At 46.2% G+C, this 26173-nt stretch overlaps 1 protein-coding gene and 2 non-coding genes across 3 annotated transcripts in view; 1 reads left to right on the forward strand and 2 right to left on the reverse strand.

Annotated features, from left to right (window-relative positions):
* The window catches only part of LOC119464222 (uncharacterized), a 48491-nt gene extending 40436 nt beyond the window's left edge, over positions 1-8055 (reverse strand). Inside the window, exons 1-3 of the mRNA XM_037725108.2 lie at positions 7958-8055; positions 4581-4675; positions 297-517 (exon numbers count right to left, since the gene is read on the reverse strand). Of these exons, the coding sequence (XP_037581036.1) occupies positions 297-517; positions 4581-4659 (300 nt within the window). The 5' untranslated portion in view covers positions 4660-4675; positions 7958-8055. The remainder of the gene's footprint in view (positions 1-296; positions 518-4580; positions 4676-7957) is intronic.
* A 12660-nt stretch (positions 8056-20715) lies between these two features.
* Positions 20716-20789, forward strand: Trnat-agu (transfer RNA threonine (anticodon AGU)). The gene has a single exon. It is a non-coding gene; the product is annotated as a tRNA-Thr (tRNA).
* A 1102-nt stretch (positions 20790-21891) lies between these two features.
* Trnat-agu (transfer RNA threonine (anticodon AGU)) lies at positions 21892-21965 on the reverse strand. The gene has a single exon. It is a non-coding gene; the product is annotated as a tRNA-Thr (tRNA).
* Positions 21966-26173: the final 4208 nt, after the last annotated feature.

Below are 26173 nucleotides of genomic sequence, written 5' to 3' on the forward strand. Positions count from 1 at the left end.
AATTTTCTTAATAGATGCGTGCGCTGTCATTTGTCTGCAGCGTGACAGCGGCCTAGAAATTGACACGCTTCTCAGAACCAACTTTCGCGGTTGATTATTAAATTTTGTATATTTTGTCATGTGAAACGTTCTCCTCAAGTTCTCATATGAACAGACGCGAGAAAAAGCGTTGAGACCAATGATGCGTCGAAAGTGTTGTTCATGGAACCTCCCCCCCCATATAACTCCCCGAAACAACAATAGCATGGAATCTTGGCCACCAAACGACTTTGCACTAAAACAAGCGTCCACTTCACCAGCAAGGAATCGGAGCAGTTCCCTGTGGTCCCCGGGAACTGTATCGTCTCGAAGACGACCACAATGCGGTAGTCGTTGGACGTCTTGACGATGAAGTTGCATGTGAGGCCAGACTTGTAGTGCGCCCCCTGGTGGGAACGCATGATGATGGCCGAGCCGGGACCGGTAGGTGGAAGCTGGACCGTGCGTGGCAGGCCATCGCAGGCATCTTCCATGATATCTGTTGACGCCAAGCGTGTAGTAGTATTAGCGAAACAGGGCCCATATTCACAAAAAAAGATTCTTACGCTAGATCTTTTCTTAACAGCAGCTGTCAGCACATCGCCTAGTTAAGCATATTTTTAGTGAAAGCGGTCACGCAACTGAATGAAAGAGCGCTTACGAAAGAAAAACTTTGTAAATTCAGCTCCAGGGCGCGCATTCACAACAATCTCTTAGGCTACCATTGTTCGCAAGAGCAAATCCCAGCCAATACTGATGCTGTACATACCATAGCGAAAAGAACTTACGTGTACGTGCCATGGCCAAAAGCACTTGTGAAATTCGGCTCCGGTTTTGTAGGCTAATGCGTTTCGGAAGAAGAATGGCCAGCCAGAGAAAAAAAAAGATTCTAGAAACGAGAAGCTTTGAGAATGGTTCCTTTCATCCAGGCATTACGTGCCGATCGTTCCATAGATGCTGAACTGGGCGCTGTTAGCACCCGCCAACAGCGGGGACTTCTCGCCCTCGGCTAAATTCAGCGAGCGAAGTAACAAACGGAACTCTCGTTTAAACCTTCAATGTTTATTAATGTTCCTTTGTATGTTTTCGCAATACATTTATGTTTATCAGATCAAGGATGGCAAATTGATTCTTTTCCTTAGAGTCCTTCGCGCAAACTTGAAGTATTCAACACCGAAAGTGGAGTCGTTAGTACTGGTCGTCCTCGCAGGAGTAAAGGGAACTAGCGTTTACTGGTCCCAGCGGAACAAAGCCCCCGACCCATGTTCATTTGACGAGCTTAGGTCTCCTGACCTAGCACATTCTCGATATGCTTCACTATAGATGCAGTCACCCCAATTTTGCAAACACTCGTAGGGGAGTAATTGACTAGCTCAAGCTGTCTGAACGCTTTATGCTAACACTGACAGTATGATGTTGGACCCTTCCACCCCTCCTCTTCTTTTCCCCACACTGCTGATTGATGTTCAGGTGTCAGTCAAGCGTTTAGGCAGTTATGGTGCAGTCAGCAGGCTTTCAATCTCTACCTCCCACTCTCTTAAAAAGAGGTTGTTCTCCTTAGTACCAAGTTGTCAAACAATTTACTGCATTGGTATAACTGCAATTGGTAACGGCAGAGTTAAGCAACATTGCTCAATAAACAAGGTAGTCGATGTTACTATAATGGACTTTAGCTACGCGTTCCAAACACAGTTAGCACCACTGGGTACGAAGTATCTAGCCTATAACACCTACATCTGACGCACTCCAGAATATGCCAGAGGTGGTCCGATATACGCATTATAGGCGAGAAAATTTTATGCGGTGATGCTAACTGCCTCTGGAAACGGCAGCTGGGACTCACTAGTAAAAGTGAGCACCTTGTTTAGTCGGTAATGTTACTAAGCGTGTCGTTGCCCAATGCCGTTACACCAAGGTAGTAAATAGTGCGACAACTAGGTAGTAAGGTCAACGACCTTTTGGTCGTATTTTTAAGAGTGCTGCAGTATGGGGTTTATGCAATTGGCGGCGGCTTGGCACGTAAACAAGTTACAGGAACTTAAACGTAAGGCTTCATTCTGTAGGACATACAGTTTGAAGAACCTGGGTCCCCGTTAACACTTTTGGTCCTGCCGGTGTCAATTGACGACATTACAGAAAACGTCGCACAGAATTCATGAAATAAACTGAACAGAAAAAAATAATTAGGCTTTTGACGCAAATCCAGCATGGCATTGAGGCAATTGCCAAACGTTTACGCCGAATATGGGGCAAGACCAGCATTGTCCTGCGGAAAAATTAAACAATATCAACAGTAGGAGCAACGCTCTTCGTTTGACTTTAGGATGTCATCCGTGCCAAAGAACCTGGGCATCTGTCTTGATAATGTTATTGTACAATAAAAAATGGGCAGCTTGCACTAGTGGTGCAAGGCTGGAGTAAACAGCGGAGCTGGCGACCGACCTAGGTTCTTCCAGGCTTTACTAGCCTTGGCGTGTTTAGCAGCAGCGGCTTCGGCGCGATACTGCGGAAATGCACGCAATCGCCGCATTCGTTCTCGGCTGGTGGCACGACGAGCTTCCAGCTGAGCGGCTTCTTCTTCGGGAGTCTTGTACTTCTTCGGCCGTCCCATGTTACATTTACTCAGTGCGAAGCCAACGAGAGATGGGTGTGTCGCCATCGTGGCGACATAATCTTCATAATCAGTGGGACGTCATGACCAAGCTTCACAAAGTGTTGTCATGACTAAGCAAAGCAAGAATTGCGGCGCGAAGCAATGACATGGCTGGGTGAAGCTGGGTAAGTCATTGCTAGGCGACCGCATTCACGGAGCGGGTCTGCTGGAACGCGTTGTTCGCATTGGAACGCGGTGTCGGTTTTGCAAGCTTCGCTATGCAACGTGCAGTGACGCCATCGCTGGCGCGGCGGCGGAGGAGCGTTACCGGAGCTAGGAGAAGCGAGACGCAGCTTCCGACTCTGCGCTTTCGCTTCGCCAAGGCTGTGCTTGTTTTGCCATACCAACTTGCCCAAACCGCTACCTTTGTCACTCATAAAGAACGTCAGGAGCCTATGAAGCAATATGCACGAAGATTATGCAAGTCTGTGTGCTAGCTATCACTCCCATCGTAGCAGAACAGTCACAGCGCCAGAATTCCTCTAGTAACGTATAACAAATCCTGACTGGGAGCTTACCACTGTCGTTGAAAGGAAAAGTGTACAATCATTGCATTCTACCGGTGCTAACATATGGGGCAGAAAGTTGGAGGTTAACAAAGAAGCTCGAGAACAAGATAAGGACCGCACAAAGGGCGATGGAACGAAAAATGTTAGACCTAACGTTAACAGACAAAAAGAGAGTGATGTGATCAGAGAGCTGACGGGGATAGCTGATATCCTAATTGACATTAAGAGGAAAGAATGTAGCTGGGCAGGCCATGTAATGCGTAGGACGGATAACCGGCGGACCATTAAAGTTACAAAAATGAGTAACAAGACAAGCGAAGCTCAGTTGAGAACGGCAGAAGACTCGGTGAGGTGATGAAGTTAGGAAATTTGCAGGTGCAAGTCGGAATCAGCTAGCGCAAGACAGGGGTAATTGAATATCGCAGGGAGAGGCCTTCGTCTTGCAATGGATATAAATATAGGCTCGTGATGATAATGATTGTGATATGTGCATACATATATCGCATTTTTATACACATCGATAAATACGTCTCATTTTTTTCTCGACATTAAGGTCATACCTGAGTATAATACGAGGGTTTGTATTGCTTGCGGGATGTAACTGCATTCGAACGTGGAACCACTGAATGACGATGGGTTTTCAGGATAATGGGCTCCTACATTCATATTCGAAAGCGTACCGCGACGAAAAAAAATTAAATGAAAATTCCTCCACCCACAGCGACATTGTGCATTTCGAGAATGTTGAGTTGGCCCCCCTTAGCTCGTATTTTGCGTATAAATGCTTCCTACCGGAAAGCGGCGGGCACTTGCCACCTCTTTAGTGAAGTACTAAAAAGCCAAGGAATCACAGCATCTGAGATCACTTACTCAGCGCTGTGTGATCTTGGAGGTCACACCGTACGCTCCGTGCGATATACGTAAGCCACTGATATGATCGCTTCTGTGCACTTAATCTCACGCACTCCCGCACCAACCAATATACACATCGATCAATACCAAGAGCATTCTTGCGTGCCCAAACCACGCGAGAGCGTCCGCATGCCTCAAAATTCGCAGGCAAATTGGCATTATTGTTTTTGTTAACTGACAAGGCGTGCTCTCATCCCATAGCTTCGCATTCAAGAATGCCACAGCCAGGCGTCTAATTTACTTTTAAAGATTTAGCCACCGATCTCCATCATTTTTTTAAAATGATCGTTATACGCATTTTGTGATACGTGTGGCTGCATGTGTGGGAGGAAGGTGTACTTGAGTCTTGTTGTTTCTCAACACGCCTGTGAACATGCCTCACGACTTCGCTTTAAAAATTAAAAAAAAATCTATCGCGAGTTCTGTGCTCATCCTATGTGTGTTGTTCTCGCATTGCAACATTTCAATATCAAATCAAATTGACTCACAGGGGACGTATATCACCGATGACACCCGGGTCACGCATCCTGTGACCAGCGCTGCCACCAACAGAAATCCCAATGCCATGGAGATTGCATCGGCCCTGGAAAGAAAGTCAGTTGCGCGTCCGTTGCCCATGAGCGTCCCGCATATACGGGTTGTGTTATATAAATCCATACAGGAATCCTTAAAATCGCTTGTGGCAAATAGAACAATTGTAATCCTCGAGCAGGATTACTCGAGGAGGCGCACTATACTTTCCCTAGAAATCAAAATGCGTAATCCACTAACTACGAAATTTTCACCAACTATGTTTTTAGATAATTTTATTACGGCAGGCATTGCAATTTACAGTGTGGTGGGTCAATTTGCGATGCATATCGACTTGGAACCAATGCTGAGGATTCCACCGGCTTTGAGATATGCGCCGTCCAACTTTCGGCAATAATGCATTGTTTCACTTACTTTTTTCACGAAAATGCTGTTGTATGCATTGAAGCACAAACGTATCAGGACCGCCAATGCATTTGATCTGACAACTTGAAAATGAATATAGAAAAAATGGCGTAGTCCCCAGAATTAAATCCAAGTCGATTTGCCTTGTGTACATACTAACTGCAATTGGTAGATTGAAATATGTGCCGTAAGGTAATTAATGAAATATTTATTTAGCGTAATTATGTTAGTTATTCAAATAATACTTTTAATTTCTCGTAGAACTAATAGCTGCCTCATCGAGTAATATAGATCCAGGGTTACAATTGTGCAATCTGCAACAGGCAACTTTAAAAAAATGGTGTAGTTAAAAAAACACCCTGTAAATGTTTATTGAGATAGGGATGGTTCGTTAGGTTATTTTTGGTAACGGGTTCACGGGAAGGAAATAACTTGGGCCACTCGCGCTAGGCCGCGGTCATAGCGGTTTATTCTGTGTACAAAGCTGCTTTCCCTGGCGAATTCCATGACAGTCGAGCACGGCCGAACCGCTGGTTTTAGCCATTGGTCGCATCCAGCTGTCGTAGTCCTCGATCATGATCGGATCGATATGATTTGATCGTACTGCTGCGTGAGCCGGACAGTCCCAAATTAGCTGTTGAGCCGTTGGGAAGCGCGGAGTTCTGCATTCGGGACAGCCGCGAGTATTCAGTTGGCTGCTCTTCGTCCCCTATCCTTGTCATTAGCGGCTGCTGCTTCTCTTTTCTTACATGGTGCAGCACCTTGATCGTTCGATAACGTACGGCGTCAAATAGTTTCGGAAACACCGTTAACACCCCCTTGTCGAAACTTATTCTCGCCAAAATGGCTGTGTGCCTTGCAACGGGGTACAAGGAGGTCATGGTTACCAAGATCCAACAGTTTAAATAAATCCGCCTCGACCACCACGCCCTTCATGCCTGTCGAGTGCCTCCCTCCTCTCCTCCCGCCAAGGCGTGGGGCGCAGTCAACTTATGAAAACCTATATGGGGCGCAGTCAACTTATGAAAACCTATTGTGAGGAACTGAGCAATGAATGTGTCCAGATACGAGCAGTGGCCGTATTGTTGGGGTGCGTGACACAGGTCGGGGAATAATGTATGTGATTAAATTTATTTACAACTAAATTATGGGGTTTTGCGAGCCAGAAGTACGATCTGAGTGCAAAACACACAGCATTAGAGAGCTCCGGAATAATTTCGACCCCCTAGGGTTCTTTAACATGCACAAAATGCAACGTACACGAATGCTTTCGCAATCCGCCCGCATCGGAATGAGGCCGCCGCCGCCGCCGGAATTGAATCCGCGACCTCGAGTTCAGCAGCACCACGCTCAGGAAACTCGTTACCTGCCCCACACAGCAAACCGATGTGGTCAAACTAGTCAACTGCCCAGTGCGTCGGTGGTGCGCAGACGCCACGAATTTGTCAGGCTGTTAAAATGTTTGTTCGTGAACACCGACATAGGCCTCTGTGCTGTCGAACGTTGCATCTCCACGGCTGATCTTTCCGGGAATGAAATCAGCTTGGACGGAGCGCACCCTCCTTCAGTAGTAGATTGCCCTCTAAAAGACGAAGTGGCGATGAAGGTATACTTTGAGCTAGAGGCATAGCTCGTATACAATATGCACGAAAGAATAGATGTATTGCATGATGCTCCTTCAATGTCTGCAATTCGCTATCATAAAGTGCCATGCGCAAAAAAAAACTTGCAAGTTACTCATCGTCGTAGCGGCAACGGCCCAAGTTCATTTGACGGCTATAGAAATTATACCAAATCCCCAGCCAATTTTTTTTTTTACATTGGCGTCGCCGTCACCGTGACATTCCGTCGGAAGTCCAAAATTGCGATAAGATCGTGCCCCGCGTTCGATGGATGAGCCGAGAGGGATGTCAACTGGCTTGATGCGAGCCATCTGCCCTCGCGTCTAGTGTTAGAGGTCACGTGATCCAGGGCACGCAGAAAAATGGGGGGGGGGAGGCAGCACGCGATAACATGATCAAAAGCACCCTAGAGGGGGCAGGCGAGCGCGCGTCTCCTTTAGCCCTGTCGTGGCTGCGCATGGCGCAGCTGAGCGCATAGGTGGCCCGCGTGCCCTATCTCGAGGGTAATTTGGAGCAAAGTGCAACGGTTGGGCCAGCCGAAATGGCTGATGGCTTCTTGGGCGCTGTTATCCCGCGCACCTCGTGTTGGAGGCCGTGTTACCTGATGTTTCGGAGGCAGAAATAAGCCTTCGCTACCCGCCGTCAACGCTTTTACCCCATCAGCGTTGTGACAGCGAGTGTTCTCGGTCATCGGGAAACAGCTGTTCTTGTTCGTCCATTCGCGCGTGACACCATGCTTGTTAATTTATAACGTAAGCGAATGCTTACTGCACTTTATACGGGCAGTAAAATGACGAACCTTACTTCGTGTAGCTGTTGAATACTTTGCCATCGCTATCAATACTTCGTCTTTTGGCGAAGCTGCAACTTTTTTTTTTACTTTGACAACGTCAACAGGAAAGGGCTGCGACCCACCGGAGCGCTAAATAGAGGCTTCGTTTACATGAACTTGGCGTGAGCGGTTCGAGCCAGAAGCCGAGTTGACGCAGGTATGGCCGACCACGTTTACAGGCATCTTGCCAAGCGGGTTGTCCGATTCAGCCGACCTATTGCAGGTGGGTTGAGCGAACTCGCCTCGACGCTCGCTGAGTCCCGCACACTAGCAGTCGCAAGCCCGGCGATCATATTTTGGCCGTGAAAACCGACTCGACCCGCCTAAGTCGCGTTCATGTAAACGTAGCTATTAGATACCTTCACGTTAGCTGCGAGTCTTGGAAGACAGGCATGCAGAAGCTTGCTAACTAAGCTCTAAATAGCGGACTGAGTGGCGGAATAAATAGCTGCCGGACAAAACGAGTCAATCCTACCTAACTTTCCGCGGAGCACGGCGTCTTCGACTTGCGCATCGGCCCCCTTGAAGGCTGCCCCGCGTCGACCGACAATCGCACCGTTGCTCGCCTTTTCGTCGTCGTCTTCACGCTGCCGTGTCCTGTTAGCGATGATTGAGTAGGTTTTTTTTTAGTATTCAGAGGTTGGCCTTGTGGCATAAAAAGTTTGATGCATGAAAGGTGTACATACATGTATGGTTGGTTATGTCCGATGATATCTAATAAGGATATAAGGTGCGGACCATAGATCCGTAGGTGCTAGTCAGTTAGGCGGCTTGGGTGTAGCCCCACATTTGACAGGGAGTGGCGCCTTGATATATTGCGTACTAAGGAATTGGTTAGGCGCGCAGACAAAGATTTCAACACGCTGTGAGGGCAGGAAGATTCAGAATGGCGGCAAAATGATACCTACATGGTTTGTTAATTCATGATTGTGCACTTTCGGACATTGTTTTTTTGTCATGACCAACAATGTGCTAATGTGGGCATGTGCCAAACAATGTGGGTATGTGCCAAAACATGTCACATACCCACAAGGGACGAAAGGGGAATATGTGTCATGTACGAAAGAGGTGGCGATGCACTCACACAGGAAGAAAGAGGAGAAAACAAAGAGAACAAAAATGTCTTAGAACACTGAGAATAGGACGTGACCTCATGACATCCCTACGAGGGACTAGCCGGGTGACACGGGGTCTCTCCTGCGTCTTCTGTGGACCTAAATAAAGTTATTTCACTCACTCATGACAGAAAAGGGAAAAGCGGAGATTGATCAATGGCGACGTCGTATGAATGGAAGAATAAACTTGTGCGCAGCACATTGATTTGTTTCTTTGGCTGAATCGCAACTGAAGTTTCCCAATGCAGGAGATATTGAAGGTTGACAGAGTCTAATTTGCTTTCAGACCAGGGGCTAAACACACCAGTCTTCACATTAGACTATAAATATCAAAACAAAACTGCAGTAATGACTTTCAAACAAGACATCCGCCGCGTCCAACACCGTCAATGACGCAGCGCCATCATCAGTGTCACAGGACCATTCAAATGGAGATGCCGCATCTTCTGATTTCTGTTTCTTCACGACGGACAACGTTGAGAAGCGGGGTCACAAGATCGTTCAGAAGAAAATATATTGTCTTCTATTTGTGTTCTTTTATGTCTGTGAATTTTGTCATGGGTTTGAACCTGTTGTCATCAATTTCGCTGCGCCCAGAGATACTCTGCTGCTGTAGCACTTGTCAGCATTGACGGCCAGCCAAATCCCGCCTACTTCAGCCACACAAAAACCACTAGTGCACCAGGGAAGCAATTTGTTCTTGGAAAAACGATTGTGGGTTACTCGAAGTAAAGCAAGAAAGGTACGTGCGTAAAAAAAAAAAAAAAAAAACGCGTGATAAACTTAGCACGATAGGCTTCTTTTCTTGGACATTTGTTACACCATGGTATCACTACCATTTCCATAGCCATACCGAACATCGTGAGTATTCATCACTATCAGGATCTGTAGTCTCCTTTCTTCATCCTCATGTGGAAACTGCTATTATCCTCACTAGTCGGTATCTCTGCAAAAGATTTACCTGCGTCCTAAATGAACTACTGAACTCGCCCGTATAATTTACCACACCCTCTTTTCATTAAGCTATTGATTTCAAAACAAAACCCTATTAAGGACTCTCAGGCGAGGTCCTCACCGTGTTCCTCGCTCCCATAATGACGCAGTGTCATCGTCAGTGTCATCAGCTTTTTTTCAACCTATTGTCTCGCCGATTTCCGTCTTTAAGAAAGAAAAAGAACACATTAGAGAGAGCGTTTTAGACCAAGCAGTCTCTGCTGCTGTGCTTTCTTCACCATAGGAAGCTTAACAGTAATTCAGTGGAACTGTCGTTCCATACTTTCCGCTGCAACAGATTTGTTATATCTTAGTTCTAAATATTCTCCAGATATTATTATTTTACAGGAAACTTGGCTTACCGCTGATCAAAATTTTAATCTAAAAATTTCCGATGTTTTCGATTGGATCGCCTTTCCCGAGGCGGTGGTTTAGCTATCTTTGTGTCAGCAAAGATCTGCCATAAAGCTACGATAGCACATCAGATAATGTCACCAGAATGCGAGATGTTAGTATTGGACATAACGCTTCCTGGTTGCACGCCATTTTCCCTAGTTAACGCGTACTTCCCTGCAGGGGTGCAAAATTTACCCGTTATCTCGATACCACTATTGCTTACAGTCAGAAAAACGTCATACCGGTAGGCGACTTTAATTCCCACCATGTATCGTGGGGTTTCCGAACGGATACTTGTGGCAAAAGGTTGTGGGATTGGACCTTATCAAATCATTTCTCCTGTTTAAATTCAGGAGTACATACTTTCGTTCGCGGTCAGTCACATTCTGCCCTAGATCTTACGTTTGCCAGCTCGAGCATTTCAATCACCTCCTGGAACACAGTTGACTCCGGTACTAACAGTGATCATCTACCTATAATTTTTGAACTGGTTACTCCGTCAACTTGTTTAGATAATCATGTGCGCACTTTTGTAAATTACTCAAAATTAAAAATGTGTTAAAATCAGCTTTAAACTGCTCAGGAAGGCATGGAGAAGGATATTAAGGCAATGAGCCTTTGTTCAATACTAAAACAAACATCAAAAAAGCCTCAATTTGTCGTACCATCTACTAAAGGTGGTTCTTATTGTACATGGTGGAATTCTGACTGTGAGCGAGAGTTTAGACGTCGAAAGCTGCATGGAAAAAACTTTATATAACCAATGCCCTGTAAATTGGGCAGATTATACGTATGTAGCTGCTACATTTAAGCAAACAGTCGCAAAAGCTAAGGACGATTACGATTCGAAACACTACACATATCTTTCCAAGTCTAGTAATAAAAAGGCTCTGTTTAAATTTCTTCGATCCCGTAAAGTTATACCAGCCCCAATGACTATTGACTCAGTCGTTCTATCAACAAAGTCACTCGACGAAATTGCTAAAGGTCTAGCGCAGCGATTTACACATAAATTACCGACAGGACTATCGAAACCTCCCTCGGGAGACGACTTTGTGGAAGTCACATTGACAGAGCTTGAAAACATAATTAAATTATTACCGACGTCAGCCCCAGGCCCAGATGGAATTACAACACGAATGCTAAAGGTTTTGTTTGAATATGCGCCTCAAGACCTATTAAATATAGCAAATTTGTCTCTGAAAAATTCCTGGATTCGAAGAGAGTGGAGGGTAGCTAAAATTATTCCACTGTTGAAGAAAAAAGCAGCTGGACTTAACCTAGGCAACATAAGGCCAATTTCTCTTACATTAAATGTCGTAAAATTAATAGAAAGGTTTGTTCATCGCAACATAACAGATTCTATGCAGGACGATACAATTCTCAGTCCTTGTCAGATTGGATTTCGTCCCGGGCACTCGATATGGTGCGCTCATGTAGATCTAGAGAGCCGCATTAAACTAGCTCGTCGCAAACGAAGTATGCAGCTTTGGATGACGCTAGATGTGGCGAAAGCATACGACACTGTCGAGTACCTTAATTCTATTCAATAAACTGAAGTCTACGAATTTACCGAAGTATATTACCGCATGGATATATGAATTTATGAGAGATAGAGAATTTTATTCGTTATCAACACGGCATTTCGACGTCTAAATACAAGCAAACAAGAGGTGTACCACAGGGTGCCGTTCTTTCACCCATTTTGTTTAACGTTTTGCTAAGCACAATTCCTTTGTCCTGGGAAGTGAACGTTTATGTTTATGCGGACGATATTGCATTTTTTACATCTGCAACTAATGTACACTCACTGCACCAGTCGTTGCAGAGTTACCTAGGAAGGCTTGAGACATGGCTAGATGAGTTATGTATGTCCTTAAATGTTAATAAAAGTGCTGTGCTAGTGTTCCCGTTAACTGCACCAGTGCATATATCCCTCCAATATCACCAGGAAACCATTCCTCAAGTTGACTCAGTGAAATACCTTGGTGTCATATACGATGAAAAGCTTGCCTGGCACACTCACATTGAACATATCGCAACAAAGGCAGAACGTGCCGTAGCTATGCTCCACCGGCTCAGTCACCGTCGCTCTGGACTACGCAGGGATACTTTAATGATGATATATAAAATGTATATTCGGCCCATATTAGAATTCGGTTGCGTGTTATTTTCCGGTGGTCCCGCCTATAAAATTAAACCTCTGATACTATTAGAAAGAAAATCTCTACGATTATGCCTTGGGTTACCTAGATTTGTTGCCAACACTGTGTTATATCAGGAAGCTAATATACCCACTCTAGATTGCAGATTCCGCATGCTTACGGTTCAGACTTTTTTTAAAAATTTATGAATTTTCAAGGAGGCGTGCTCAATACATATTTTTCACTGAACCGTCTGAGTTTTTTAATGTATCGTGGTCGCGATTACACAATCCCCAGATAATATTTGTGCACGCACAGTTACAACAATTGAATGTGTCATTACGTGAAGTTTGCCATTCGAATAATGCCTTAACAGACCTCAAAATTGAATTCGAGGACATATTTCCAAATCATGCTAAACTATTGCCTAGTCGACATTTAAACAATATATTAGAAGATCAGCTAAACCAGCTAGCTACTGACAACATAATAGCTACCGACGCTTCCGTGTGCAATGAGAAGGCAGGAGTGGGGATCTTCTCTGAATCTCTTCAATGGTCTTACTCTCTTCGCCTTCCCGACTTCACACCCATTTTTCAGGCAGAACTAATAGCGATTATATTAGCCCTACGAAAAATTCCCCAAAACGATTCATTAGCTGTTATTGTCACTGACTCACATGTCTGTATGCACAGCACTTACAGCCTCGTCAAATTCAAAAATTTTGCGAACATTTTGTTCAATGGTTCCTTCGTACTTGCGGCAAGTATTCTTGCTTTGGGTACCGGGACATCGCGGTTTGCACTTGAATGAAATGGCTGATTCACTCGCACGAGCATCCCTTAATGGTCCTGTCATATCTGTTTTGCCGACATCAGCTTATGTCACCGCGGCTAGGTACAGAAATTTCTCTATATCGCAAAATTCCGCAAAATCTATTTTAACGTCGTCTTCTGATTTCCATCATCTTTGCTTCTCATGGAATAAAAATTGGTGTACATCAAGGCAATTGGAAGTCTCCATTACAAAATTGAGATGCCGTATACCGCCACTAAATTTTTACTTACACAGGTCTGGTCTCGCGGTATCCCCTTTATGTTCTTTTTGCAATGAATCCGAATCCATTGAGCATTTTTTCCTTTCGTGCCGCCGATTTTTAAGAGAAAGAAAAATCTTAGAAATTGCATTTCGAAATCTTGGCTTATTATTAACCTCACCAACCATTCTCTCCTTTGGGTCGACTTCACTGGGACACAGTCACAGGGATGCTTTTCTTGCAGTTTTCAATTTCATTAGAGATACAAAAAGATTACCTTGCTGAATTTCTAGAATTATGAATTATTCCTATTACTTCACTTCTTTATGACAAAATTCCTTTATCTCAAAATTAAGATTAAATCTCAAATTAAGATTAAGTTTTTGTAAAATTCGAGAAATAAACATAATTGAACCCGCCTGCTTCTTGGCCAATCCCCCGTAGTGGGTATGCGCCAGAGTTTGGGAAACAAGACAAGACAAGACAAGAGGAGGCAGAAGTAAACCAGGCGTTCTGGCGGAAGGCCGATTGTCTGTCTGCTTCTCCTCATTACAATGGCGCAGTCTACAATGAACCTGCCTTAAGGCGTTTCCACCTTCAGTGTTCCTCGCACGGTTCCTCGGCGTGCCGGGTCCCTCTTTTCCAGGAACGCCGTCCACGCTTCCTTCGGTATAGAGCCCGCCACCCTACCACCGTCGCAAGTAGCCACTGCACCGTCCGGGGATGGCGTCGAAGCCTCCTCGGCGGCTCTGGGACAGGGATATACCGATGCCCTCGTCCACGCCATCGCCGAGCTGACACAACAGCTCCAGAGTATGACGACCGCCTTCGCATCCGTCAGCGGTTGCGTCCTGCCTGGGAACGCCGTCCACGCTTCCCTGCAGCCGGCGTTCGTGGACATACCGACGTTTCGCGGCTTTCAAGACGACGTCATCCTTTGGGTTCGAAACATCAATGCCCTGGGTGATCGTCATGCCTGGCCAGACCACACAAGATGGCTGGTTGCCGCGAAACGACTCTGTGGTGCAGCCAAGGCATGGGACAATTACGCAGGCATTAAACTTGGGTCGTGGCCTGAATGGAGTGCAGCTCTGATCGCTGCTTTCGGCCCGCTCACGTATGCCTGCGTCGAGCCCGGCCAGCAGTGCTCTACGGCCGGATCTCCTCAGGAGCACCACTTTGACGCACCAGTCATGCCCAGTAACGCCTCGCGAGGGACGCCCGCAGGCTGTCCCGCCGCTAAAGCCGGCTCCCCGAGTGTCGTCGCGGGCCCCATCGCAGACGGTGGGAAGCGCACGGCGACTACCGCTCCCGCTTCGAGTCACCACCGAGCGGCAGATCCCAAACCAGCATCATTGGCTCCACCACAACCTCTGAACACGCAGCAAGTCACCGCTGCTACTTTCACGCGGCCGTCTACGCCGGCTGAGCTGGTGCGACGAAAACCGTGCATAGCTCAGAATCCGCAGCATCTTGCCACTGTAGCTGCACCCGGGAAGGTTTTGGCAGATTGCTCCGCCACCTGCCTCGCTGTAGACCCAGAACGAGAGCCATTTGTACCACCACGGCTCCTCGACTCTGCGGCGGCTTCCGACACCGTACCATCACTTTCAGAGACCAAGACCACTTTTGGTCCAAAGCATTCAGTGCAACGTCTCTCAACCACTACTCCGAGAGCCCGACCAGTCCACGGATCATGACAGGGAGATGCTTCCTGACTCGTTGGAGCCACATCTCTGCATGTCTACGCAGCCGTTGGCCGAGTTAGGGGGCATTATCATCAAAGACCTGCCCACACGCCATAGACGCACAAGACGTGCGGACCACGGACGAGACGCCCGAAAGACCAGTCGCGCATTGGTCGCGGTTTTTCTTCGGTCGCGGCTGATTCGAGCGCAACGGCGGGCGTCGATAAATTTGCGGCAGCGTTGCGAGGGGGTACGCCACGGCTGAGCAGAGCGGCTGCCCATCGTGCAGGATCGCCAGCCCTACGTGCCCAACTGCGACAGGATGGTCGTCGACGAGACGTGCGACCAGAGCGCAACAGTCAGTGCCGACCCCCCGAGGAGCTGGTTGCGCGCTGGACGGTCTCAACGACGACTACTTCCGACGATGATTATGCAGCGATTTTGCAGCACCAGCGCGCCCTCACAACCACCAGAGCTGTCTTCAGCAGCGTGGCCGAGTGTAATGAAGAAAAAGACGCACCTAGGCTCGAGCGCCCGGACTGCGGGCGCACTCAGAGAAAGAGGAGGCAGAAGTAAACCAGGCGTTCTGGCGGAAGGCCGATTGTCTGTCTGCTTCTCCTCATTACAATATATATATATATATATATATATATATATATATATATATATCACGATCAGCCTATATTTATGGACACGGCAGCAGGAAGGCCTCTCCATGTGATCTCCAATTAACCCTGTCTTGCGCTAGCTGTTTCCAACTTGCGCCTGCAAATTTCCTAACTTAGTCAGCCCACCTAGTTTTCTGCCATCCTCGACTGCGCTTCCCTACTCTTTGTCTCTATTCGTAACTCTAATGATCCAACGGTTATCCATCCTACGCATTACATGGCCTGCCCAGCTCCATTTTATCGTCTTAATCCCAACTATAATGTCGGCTATCCCCGTTTGCTCTCTGATACACACCGCTCTCTTCCTGTCTCTTAACGTTAGGCCTAACATTTTTCGTTCCATCGCTCTTTGTGTGGCCCTTAACTTGTTCTCGAGCTTCTTTGATAACCACCAAGTTTCTGCCCCATACGCTAGCACTGGTAGAATGCAATGATTGTACACTTTTCTTTTCAACGACAGTGGTAAGCTCCCAGTGAGGATTTCGCAATGCCTGCCATATGCACTCCAACCCTATTTTATTCTTCTGTAAATTTCTCATGATCAGGGTCCCCTGTGAGTAATTGACCTGGATAAACGTACTCCTTTGCAGACTCTAGAGGCTGACTGGCGATCCTGAATTCTTGTTCTCTTGCCAGGCTATTGAACATTACCTTTGTTTTCTGCATATTAACCTTCAATCCCACGCTTACACTTTCTCGGTTAAGGTCCTCAATCATTTGCTGTAATTCGTCCCCATTGTTGCTGAATAGGACAATGTCATCTGCAAACCGAAGGTTGCTGAGATATTTGCCATTGATCCTATATATAATAACAGTTGCACTTGAAGAAAGTTCGTGTAACCTCGAAGAATTCTTCACGGAGGTGCCAGCGTTATATGAGTATTTACAAAACCTCATAGTAGGAGACAGCTCGCTTTGACAGCCTCAGTCCCCTCGCACCACTAACAGACTAGCGTCTCTCGGTGGTGTAATCTTCCTTCGTGTATTTTCCTTATACTTCGCTATCACTAATACTGCTTCACCTTTCCGGCAAAACTGCAGCCTCTTTTTTCTTTTTTTTCCCAGTGAGTCCGACTATAAGAGCTGTTGCGCATGACTCTTATTGATTCGGATTTCGAGTGAATCCCGCTTGGTCTCATTTTGGTTACTGAGTGAATTATATATATTTATGACATCTGTATGGAAGTGGTGATGTTTCCATCCGGAATACATGTTGTAAATTATTAGCAGAGTTTTTTTTTATGAGTTGTTAGCATTGCCTACTGAAAAGCAAAGCAATACTGAAACACATATGATTCACATGCATTTCACACGCGGTTGATATAAGACTCTGCCGAAGGGGTCACTGGTATCCAGGCTTTTTTCGGGGTCAAAAAAGCACGCAAAACAATTTCCCGCAAGGTGAACATACAGCAACATATTCGTTCTCTAGGCATAAGTTATCCATACCATTAGAAATAATTGTTAGTGAGCTACCTCCTTCTCAGTAAGAAACACAATAAGCGTTGTCCTGTGTATGTATTTAAATATATTGCGTGTGTGTTTGGTGTTCACATTGAAAATTAAAAAAAAAATGGTGAAGTGAAAAAACACGGATTAGGTAGCCGCCGCTGGTGCTTCTAATGCGCTTGTCCTCCTATTGTCAGGATTTGCATAAATAAAGCGAGAGCAAGAATTAAATGCTTTGCACGTCCGCGCCAGCAATGATGCAGTAAGCTTTCAGCCACAATAAACGTTGACGTGAAAAGGTCGAGGCAACTCAAAAGAAACCTCGAATGATGTGGGTAACATAACTCTGATAACGAGACTTGTTTAGGGGAAAGGAGCGGGAGGGGTAGGCGTCGGCATTGCCGGGGCGGGGAGGGGGGGGGGGGGGCTCTGCACCCCTCCCCTTCCCGGAAAACTTCGGAGGGTGCTCGGGCGCCGGAGCCCCCCCCCCCCCCCCCCCCCCTCCTTAGTCGGCGCCTATGCTTGACACGGTCCCATAGCATATAAGAATGTTGGTTGTGTATATACGTGCTCCAGTCTCTGTGTTTAGACAGAGCTGCCTCCTACTGAAAGACAGAAGCGAACGCTATCGATTTTTGTCACAAAATTCTATAACAGCTGTCAAGTTTGCACGTTTTGAGTGTGCCGACGAAACACGAAACAAAAGTCACTACTGTTGCCTGTGTCCTGCATTATTGCTGGAGTTCCTAATAGGATCTGGCAGAAAAGTTACATTGCCCCTATGTCTCTTGACTAAGTTACATTTATTAACTCTAGCTTACAATTGTGTTGAAAGGAATCGGTTCAATGTGTTCGAATGAAACTTCTGATTAGGTGACCATTTTCGCTATTTGAAACTAACACCGAAGACATTATCAAGCGTCAGCCGATTGTGTGGCGCCATCTACACCGGCAAGCTTGAGTTACGGCAGCGCTCTATTCAATCGTGCGGCACGATCGAGCAGCGCGGAATTCGGGCCTTTGATACTGCCGCGAAGTATGAATAAAACAAACTAACACACGAGAAACCGGTCGCTTGCGATCCGATATTTTATTCATTATGGACATTATCACGGTGCACATTATAGCCTAATGAATCAAGTGGCGAAATATGCATATAATCAAACGTGGAAATACACCGATTATGATAAAATACAATTTAGACAATATTGTCCCAAAAATATGTAGATTTGGCCGACAATGGACACCTCAATAGGCAGCCGAAGACAGAACTCCTTGTCGAAACGCTGGGTCCGAGCCCTGTTTGTCCTGTTCAAGAGGTCTTTTACGCGGTTTTGTCACCGGGGAAGTAAACTGAATATCAGGTAAAATTATACTATAACTATGATTTGTGTGTGCCATTTGGTCATTTCAAGCAACGCGGGCGACGATACACACATGCGTTTGCGAGCAATGCCGCCATGTGCTTTGCATGCTGCAGATATACCAGCAGACGTATAGTCCGCTTTTCAAGACAAGTCATGTCAGCTGCACAGTGATGCCACTCCTCGCCATCTCCCATCGCAGTGTGATTCTACATCGCTCCTGAACACTAGGCCCCTGACCGTACTTCTTTAATAGCTATAAATCGATTGGTGCAGTAACCCAGCACGAACAGTTGACTTTCGTTGTTCTCGGTTCTCATTCGTGTATATTTCAGCCAGTGCAATCTTGTGAATGGTAATACGCTACGAGGTATGCTCGTTCACAAATATTACCGGGCGGCTATCATTTATATGAAGACGCAATTATATAACTCGAGACCCACTTACGTAACATCAGCACCAGAAGTGATATTAACAACACGCAACTAGGCTAGTTGGTTCAATCGCTACAATTTGTATCGCGCTAACGAACACAGCATCGCAGCGCCGAAGCTTTCTTTCGCGTTTTTCCTGTCCTCTTCGCTGAGGTGTCCTCGATAGCGCCATACAAATTGTAACATACGTAATATAGCTATAGCTCAAGAAGCTCACCTTTCGTAAGTAGGCCTTAAACGTGGTGGCTGAAGAGAGAGAGAGAGAGGGAGATGACGAAATCAGCGATGTTAACCAGTCAAGAGTCCGGATGGCTAGCCTGTATACGCTGAAAGTTTCCACAACATATATGTTGGTCATTTGCCACTTGGGTTTCGTCAGTGTTGCATTTCGGTTTTCGCGCTAGAAGCGCTCTCGGAAGGGAATCTTTACGTCACGATTGTTATATATTCAGTAAGATGCGCCAATCTTATCGGATTGTTTTGTATGCATGAAACGACTTCTGGATGCGGCCGATCTCATGGTTATAACCACGTTGTAACCATGACCCGGCCGGTCGAGAATATGGATGACGCCGCTATTCGTAGTTGACCGAATATTAACCACGGCATTCGATTCGATGACCAACGATTGTGCTTGCAGTTATGGCCGTACTAAAGTTTTGAGGCCGCAATCAAGTTCGCCCAGTAAACAGTTTGGCGTCTGATCTCGAGTCGCTCTGCTTCCCTGCCTCATCGCCTGCGCATCCTCGCAACCACGTGACAGCATGTTGGGCTATTCCCTATTCCAGAGTTTTTCGTTTCTATATTGACTGTTGTTGCTTAAGCATGTTTACGAAATCTGCTTTATTGCCGCACCGTTTGTCTGTTTTTCATATCATCTCATCTTATCACCATTTGCTCATTGGAAAATCTATTGTTTGTGGAGAATCCGGCGGCACAACAGTTGCCGACTTCTCCAATCTCATCAGAATAAATCACTCACACACAGAGGATATTTGGCCCAGCCTGTTGCAACGTGGCTAGTGCAAACTTTATACGTGGCTTTAAGTTTTAATCAATTTTCATTTTAGAGATAATCACAAATGAAAATTAAAAATAAATGGCTAAAACGTAACAGTTCTCGTCATCACATGCACTGAAATCACCAAATTTAAAAATAATCATTCATGACACTGCATGAGGAAGCAAAGCGTGGTTTAGAAGGTTGTTCGCAATTCAGGGCTCGTATACACACACACATACACACACACAAAAAAAAGATCTCGCGCAATTGTTGGAAAGGGAAAGTCTCAATCAATCCTTATGTTTGTACATCTTATTAGCAAAGGCGGCCAGCCATTGGCAAAGAGCTCTTACGGACGAGAAGCTTCGTAAATAAGGCCCCAAATACATTACCTTTTTGCAATCTCATCAATGGGCATAAGGTAGGTTTCTACTATCTGAGAGCTTCAAAGCACATCTGCCTTGAGCCTCAGCAACTTTCGTTGACATACCGCAGGATGTATATGCAGAAAAGTGCATGATTGACATTTTTTTAGATTGGAGCTGCAGTTCTGAAAAAAAAAAAGAAAGAAAAAACGAGAAAGGAGAATCAAGATGAAGGAGAACAGTATTTCCAGCAGCCGTGATGTCGGCAACAACCTGGAAGCATACGTCTTGCGATTTCGCAAAAGGCCCTGTCTATTGCACACGGCTCTCGTGCCCCTCTAGGCAGTAGTTTTTTTGTTCTCGGAAACACTCACGCTCTCTCTCTTTTCCCCGTTACACCATCGAACATGCGTGGCTGTTGGCAACGTGCCCCCTCCAGTTTAAATTATCCTAATCGGGTTCAGCGTGCTTTCAGTTCCACTACGAATGTGCCGTGCAGTGGAAACAAATGAGGAGCGAAACCGGATCAGCAAGCAAGATATACGCCAAATAAGGTGTCCCCGGCCGATGCTTCTGTCGGCGCCGTGGCTTAGTTGGTTAAAGCGCCTGTCTAGTAAACAGGAGATCGTGAGTTCGAATCTCACCGGTGCCTTTATTGCGCGGAGATCGTCCGCGTTCATTTTATTGCTCAGCTGCAGGGCGAGCTACACTTTAACTGGGTCCATACAATTGGTGCTTACAATTATTTTATTGCTGGGCCACCGCGTAAGCTAGGCTTGTAGCCGCAGCTCTAAGGAAATTAAATTATCCTGTTGAGTTTGTGTATTTTTTATATGTTGAAGTATCCCCGAATATCAGCCATCTTTAGCTGCATCAAATGCGGTGGCTCGAGCAAATCGTCACGAATTTACAGCGTTTCGCCCGACACGGTCGTCAGCCTATACTTAACCACGCATTCTCATCATTTTCCAAACCCTACTTACTTCTCAACTAGACGGCACCAGCTGTGCATCACTGCCCTAGAGGCTTGTGTTTCACAAGTTCCTGTTACCGCAAAAGCGGTTTGTGGCTAGTCTGGCTAGGTCATCCGCAGACTTCCGGCATCAGGATTAAACGGAGACGTCATTGCCGATATGGCGGAACTCATCCTTCCTGCTTCAGACCAAACACGTAGGATTTTCTGCCCTTTTTCCCCATTCATACGAAGTGAATGGTGCTGTAGACTTCTGATTCCCTTTATAACACCCTGGCAACGAAGCGGTGGCGTTATCTTGTCAAATTTCGCCGAGATACGCCACGGTATGATAGTGAGTTCAAGTAGCCAGCCTGAAATTCTTCCATAAAATGTCTTATTTTCCCTTTTGTTCCATAGAATTACTTTATCACCTCCTACCAGTTTTGCTGCAATGTTCAGTTTCTTCCCAATGCTGAACTGCTGGACATTCAGTGAAAGGAATTTTTATCACAGAGCGGATGGCTAGTTTTGATCCCACTTATGCATTGTACGCCCTTTCATGAAACCTCTTCGACGACGGTATTTCTTCTACTTCTCATTTGGTTCTCTGCATGTCAGAGTTCAAGATCAGAGGCATTAAACCGGGTGCATTGTATTGCAGGTTGTTGCATAATTAATTAGTAATTAAAAAAGGCTTCAGAGCGAATTTGTAGTGTGTGAGTAGAACAAAATTCACTTGCCGTTAACGAAAACGTTGGTAGTGAGACCTAAAAAAATGTACACGTAAAAAACACACAAAAGGCACCGGTGAGATTCGAACTCACGATCTCCTGTTTACTAGACAGGCGCTTTAACCAACTAAGCCACGGCGCCGACACGAGCCATGGTAAGGAGCACCCTATTTCCAGTATTGCGTCCTGCGATATCGAAGCTTACTGAACGCCGGCACTTTGGTGTTTCCAAAGAAAGAACAGCCGATGAGATCTGCTGTCTGAAACCACTTTTCATGGTTTCGCAAATCGCATGTATAAATTTTAATGGGATGGCGCACCCTACATTCAAATGCCATTTTACTGAAAGTTAAAAAAATAAGAAAACTTGCTATTCCACTCAAAATGCGAAGTAGTGATAGCTTGCGCAACTCCGATGACCTTTGCTTTGAGAGGCTTGTACAGTGCAACTACAGTGCATGGACGCAGAGGAGGAACAAGACACACACACACACTCTGTTTAGTGTCTTCCTCTTACTCGGCGTCCGTCTACTAGTTGAGCTACACCCAAAAACCCTCATGATGAAGGACCAACAAGCCCAAACCCTTAAGAGGCTTTCTCATTCTTTTCTTCACTTCACCTTTTAACAGTGTTTCATCTTCAACTTACTGTGACTGCTGCGATTCAACGAGCAGCCGTGCTACAAAATGCTATGGCATAGTGGCCCCGACGTTTTTGATGGTCGAAAAGTCCGGCACGAGCTGAGCAGTATAGAACTATCAGTCTGCGATCCAGGACATCTCATTGAGGAGTGCCGGTGCTGAGTGAGTATGCCGGACCAGGCTTGCAGCGTATGGTAAGTTTTGCAAGCAAGCCGTGGTGTGTCCGCCATAAAAAATGTAGGCAGTGCACTGTCGGCAGCGCAAAATAGAAAACGGTATGATAGGCCCCATATAATACAGCCGGACTTAATTAACCAAAGACATATCCAGTTCACTGCCCAGCGTCGTCGTGCGTCAGCCTGTCTTTACTTCTTTTCAATTGTATTTCTTTCTCTCTTACAGCGAAGCTGTTAGCCTCTATAGACCTTTTCATTGGGCGAGGAGGAAAGGGCGCACGACGAGCCGTTCCTCCTCTCTGGCTTGGGCGACCCGGAGCGGCGCGGCTTGAATGTGTTGCCGGTCGCGCGCTGCGGAATGATTCGGATGTGTTTTAGCTAGTTCTGAGTGCAATTTACGGGATGTCAGTTCTTACGAGGTCGTCGAACAACCACTGTGTAGCCTTTAGCTGGAGCAGTAGCTACAGTATCTGGAAATTTCTCTTGGATGTGCAAAAATGCGACGTGCATCATCAGCCGTGGTGTGTGTATGTGTTGTGAACTATGTTGGATGTATCGGTTTTCACTCGACGAAGAGTTGTTGTAAATCATTTGCATCAGCCACCGGCATCGATCTCACGCATTTTAAGTCTAGTAGACTTCAAATCACTATGTCTACGTTAGCCTCCTGCTAGAGACCGAAGGCTTTGCTCAACACAGCGAGCACTGCGGTTGACAAATCAACATGATACACACAATTGCTTCGTGCTTAGATCGGCATTGCCTTTTTTGCCCTGTAAGGTACAATATATAAAGGGGATCGCATAAAGAGAATTCAATAGCTATCTGTAAGGACACAATTTCCGTAACGTGGGTGAATGCGTCGGAAATGACTGAACTTGGGGAACTGAAAAAAAAAAAAAGAGTTCATATGTCCTCATTTTGCGGCAAATATAACAGAACACGGGATAACGACGCAATAAGACTCCGCATGGTCCTGCCGCATGCTTGGACTACTTGAACCACACGCTATATAGAACAAACAGATCTATAGCACAGCATTTAGTGCTGCCTCGGACGCTCGCGCAGTCTGCAGCTGGTCGTTCGACCACTCGAAAAGTGTGATTCACACTGTACAGTATACGGTTATTATTAACCAAACTATGTTATTTGTGGGCGGAAACCTTGCCCAGCAAACAAAGCAGTCGCCCAGTGTATCTACACATAACAACTTGAACGCTTGTTGAAGTAAACATTCTCCAGTAGAACGGTACCCACGCTGTTAGGATAGTCAAATGTTTCGTAACTACTCGTTGCAGCTAAACCAGAGCTTAGAATTACACTGCTGAGAATGCTGCAGTAAGGTAACATTCGTGAAACGAATTTTCAGAAATACCTGATATCCCAGGCTGATTGTAAAATCAAAGAAACGCGCCCACCTCGCGCTGGGTGCTCCGTCCGCCCTAACACCAGCAGTTTACTCCAGCCGCTTAATTACTTCAGACTTAAATTCCTTCACTATGCTTCACAAGAGCATTCCCCACGTAGAAGACGCAATTTCATGCTAAATAGACCGCGCGAGTGCGAAAAAATCTACCAGAAACTGCCGCCGAGCGTATACCACAGCATACAACACGGGCGTTCGCCCAAGCCAGCAAGCCAACTGCCCATAGATGGCGCCACTGCCTGCGCAATGGCGGCGCCCATGAAAAAACGGTCTATAGTTGGCCGGGATTTTTCGTGTCCGCGTGCGCGATGCTCACACAAAAATGTGGGCCGAGAGCGGAGACAGCGCAAACAAGCGGGGAGCGCACAGTGTGCTGCTTCTCCAAGCCGCATCACATGACGTCATCAGGTGACATGAGCACTTGACGAAGATGTCATCGCGTTACGTCATGTTTGACATGACGACGTCATCTTATTACGTCATCAGGCAATATCGTCACTAGACGATGCCGTTATTCACGTATATTCGAATTGCAATCTGAAGCTGTCATGCCTGCAGCTTTTGCGTAAGTCGTACTTTACGAATTGTCTGACGCAATTTACTTTCAAAAATTCAATTAGTTCAATAACACACTTGCGCTTGGTGGAGAGCCAGCCTAAGAGAATGAGGATGTATGCTGCACTTCCGCACATGTGCGTGTGCGCGCGACGTACGTGTGCACGCCATGTGTCCGCCCTTGATACGTGGGCGCTCTGCACGTTGCATCTGTCGCACAGTGTGGGCTGCGACTGTAATCGACATTATGGCAAACACTGTCCAAAAACCGTACCTCCACCTAGCGGGCTCGACCACTAAGACAGACCTCAAACGTACGGCAGCTTATAGAAAATGGCTTTGTCTTTCAGTTTCCCCGAAACAGAAATAAGTTTTCTCATATATTCGAAAATCCGAAGCTATCATGTCGGCAGCTTGTGCGTAAGTCGTACTTCACGCATTCTCTGACGCAAATTACTTTCAAAAATTGAATTAGTTCAATGTGGCACTTGCGCTTGGCGGAGGGCCTAGAGAAATGAGCATGTGTGCTGCATTTCCGCACACGTGCGTGCGCGCGTGACATACCTCGCTTGTGGTGGTGGGGCTTGTCTAACGTCGGCAACAGCTTCTCTGTAATCCACTTTCACAGGGTGGAATAGAGGCAGATTTATTTCTTCTTTTTTGTTTTTCTTGATCGCCCGTCGAGGTGATCGACGCGCGAAAGTCATGGCTGTAGTGTACGGCGCAAGTTGTTCGTAGCCGGGAGCGTCAAGAGCCTGACCTTCCGGATCTCAAGTGTCCGGATCTCAAGTAATACGCCGTAGTCCTATAGGCGGGCCTGCATCGGAGTGTACTGGAAATAAAGCAGTGTGTGTTTGTGTTCTGTAATGGCTGCCTCGTCGCTTCTCCCCTCCGAGCACTATACGCGCTCGACAATGGCCATGGACGGGAGCGGGAAATCATGCAACATTGCACCATCAATCCTACGAACGAAAAAAAAGAAAAAAAGGCTACCAGTGCAAATCTTGCATGTCAGCCTAATGAAACTAATGATCGGTATGACAAGCAAAAAAGAAAAAGAAAAAAAAATAGGGGGGGGGGGGGGGCATGAGGGGCGTGGGGTGGCATTGCATTGGTTGTTTTTTGTGACGTGTCGAAGTGACAGTTTCCAGTTCAGCGGTGACCCGTGCGTTTTCTTTCCTGTTGTTACAGTGTTTTCTGCTGAAAACCTTTCTTGAACTGTACACCCAGCTAGCTCAAGCCAAGACCAGTCGCAAGTACTGGGAAGTTTATTAGTAAGGTTCGAGTTAGCTCATCTGTCCTACCTGATGGAGGGATTCTGGCACCCTTGCGAGTCTCAACTTCCTGCGGTCAGTGCACAGTGCTGCACCACTTAGCACTTGGCAAGTGCAGAGAAGTCCACATCTAAAATGTTGCGAGAGCGCAAGGTACGTAAATGGTCGTCCACATTAAAACACCTCATTTGTATTCAAGCGCTCAAGTTAAAATTTGATATGAAATCCAGCGGGCTAATCAACATTCGGTGTCACATAAAAAATTCAATTAAATTCT

This window comes from Dermacentor silvarum, chromosome 9, assembly GCF_013339745.2.
Source record: "Dermacentor silvarum isolate Dsil-2018 chromosome 9, BIME_Dsil_1.4, whole genome shotgun sequence".
Taxonomy (NCBI): domain Eukaryota; kingdom Metazoa; phylum Arthropoda; class Arachnida; order Ixodida; family Ixodidae; genus Dermacentor; species Dermacentor silvarum.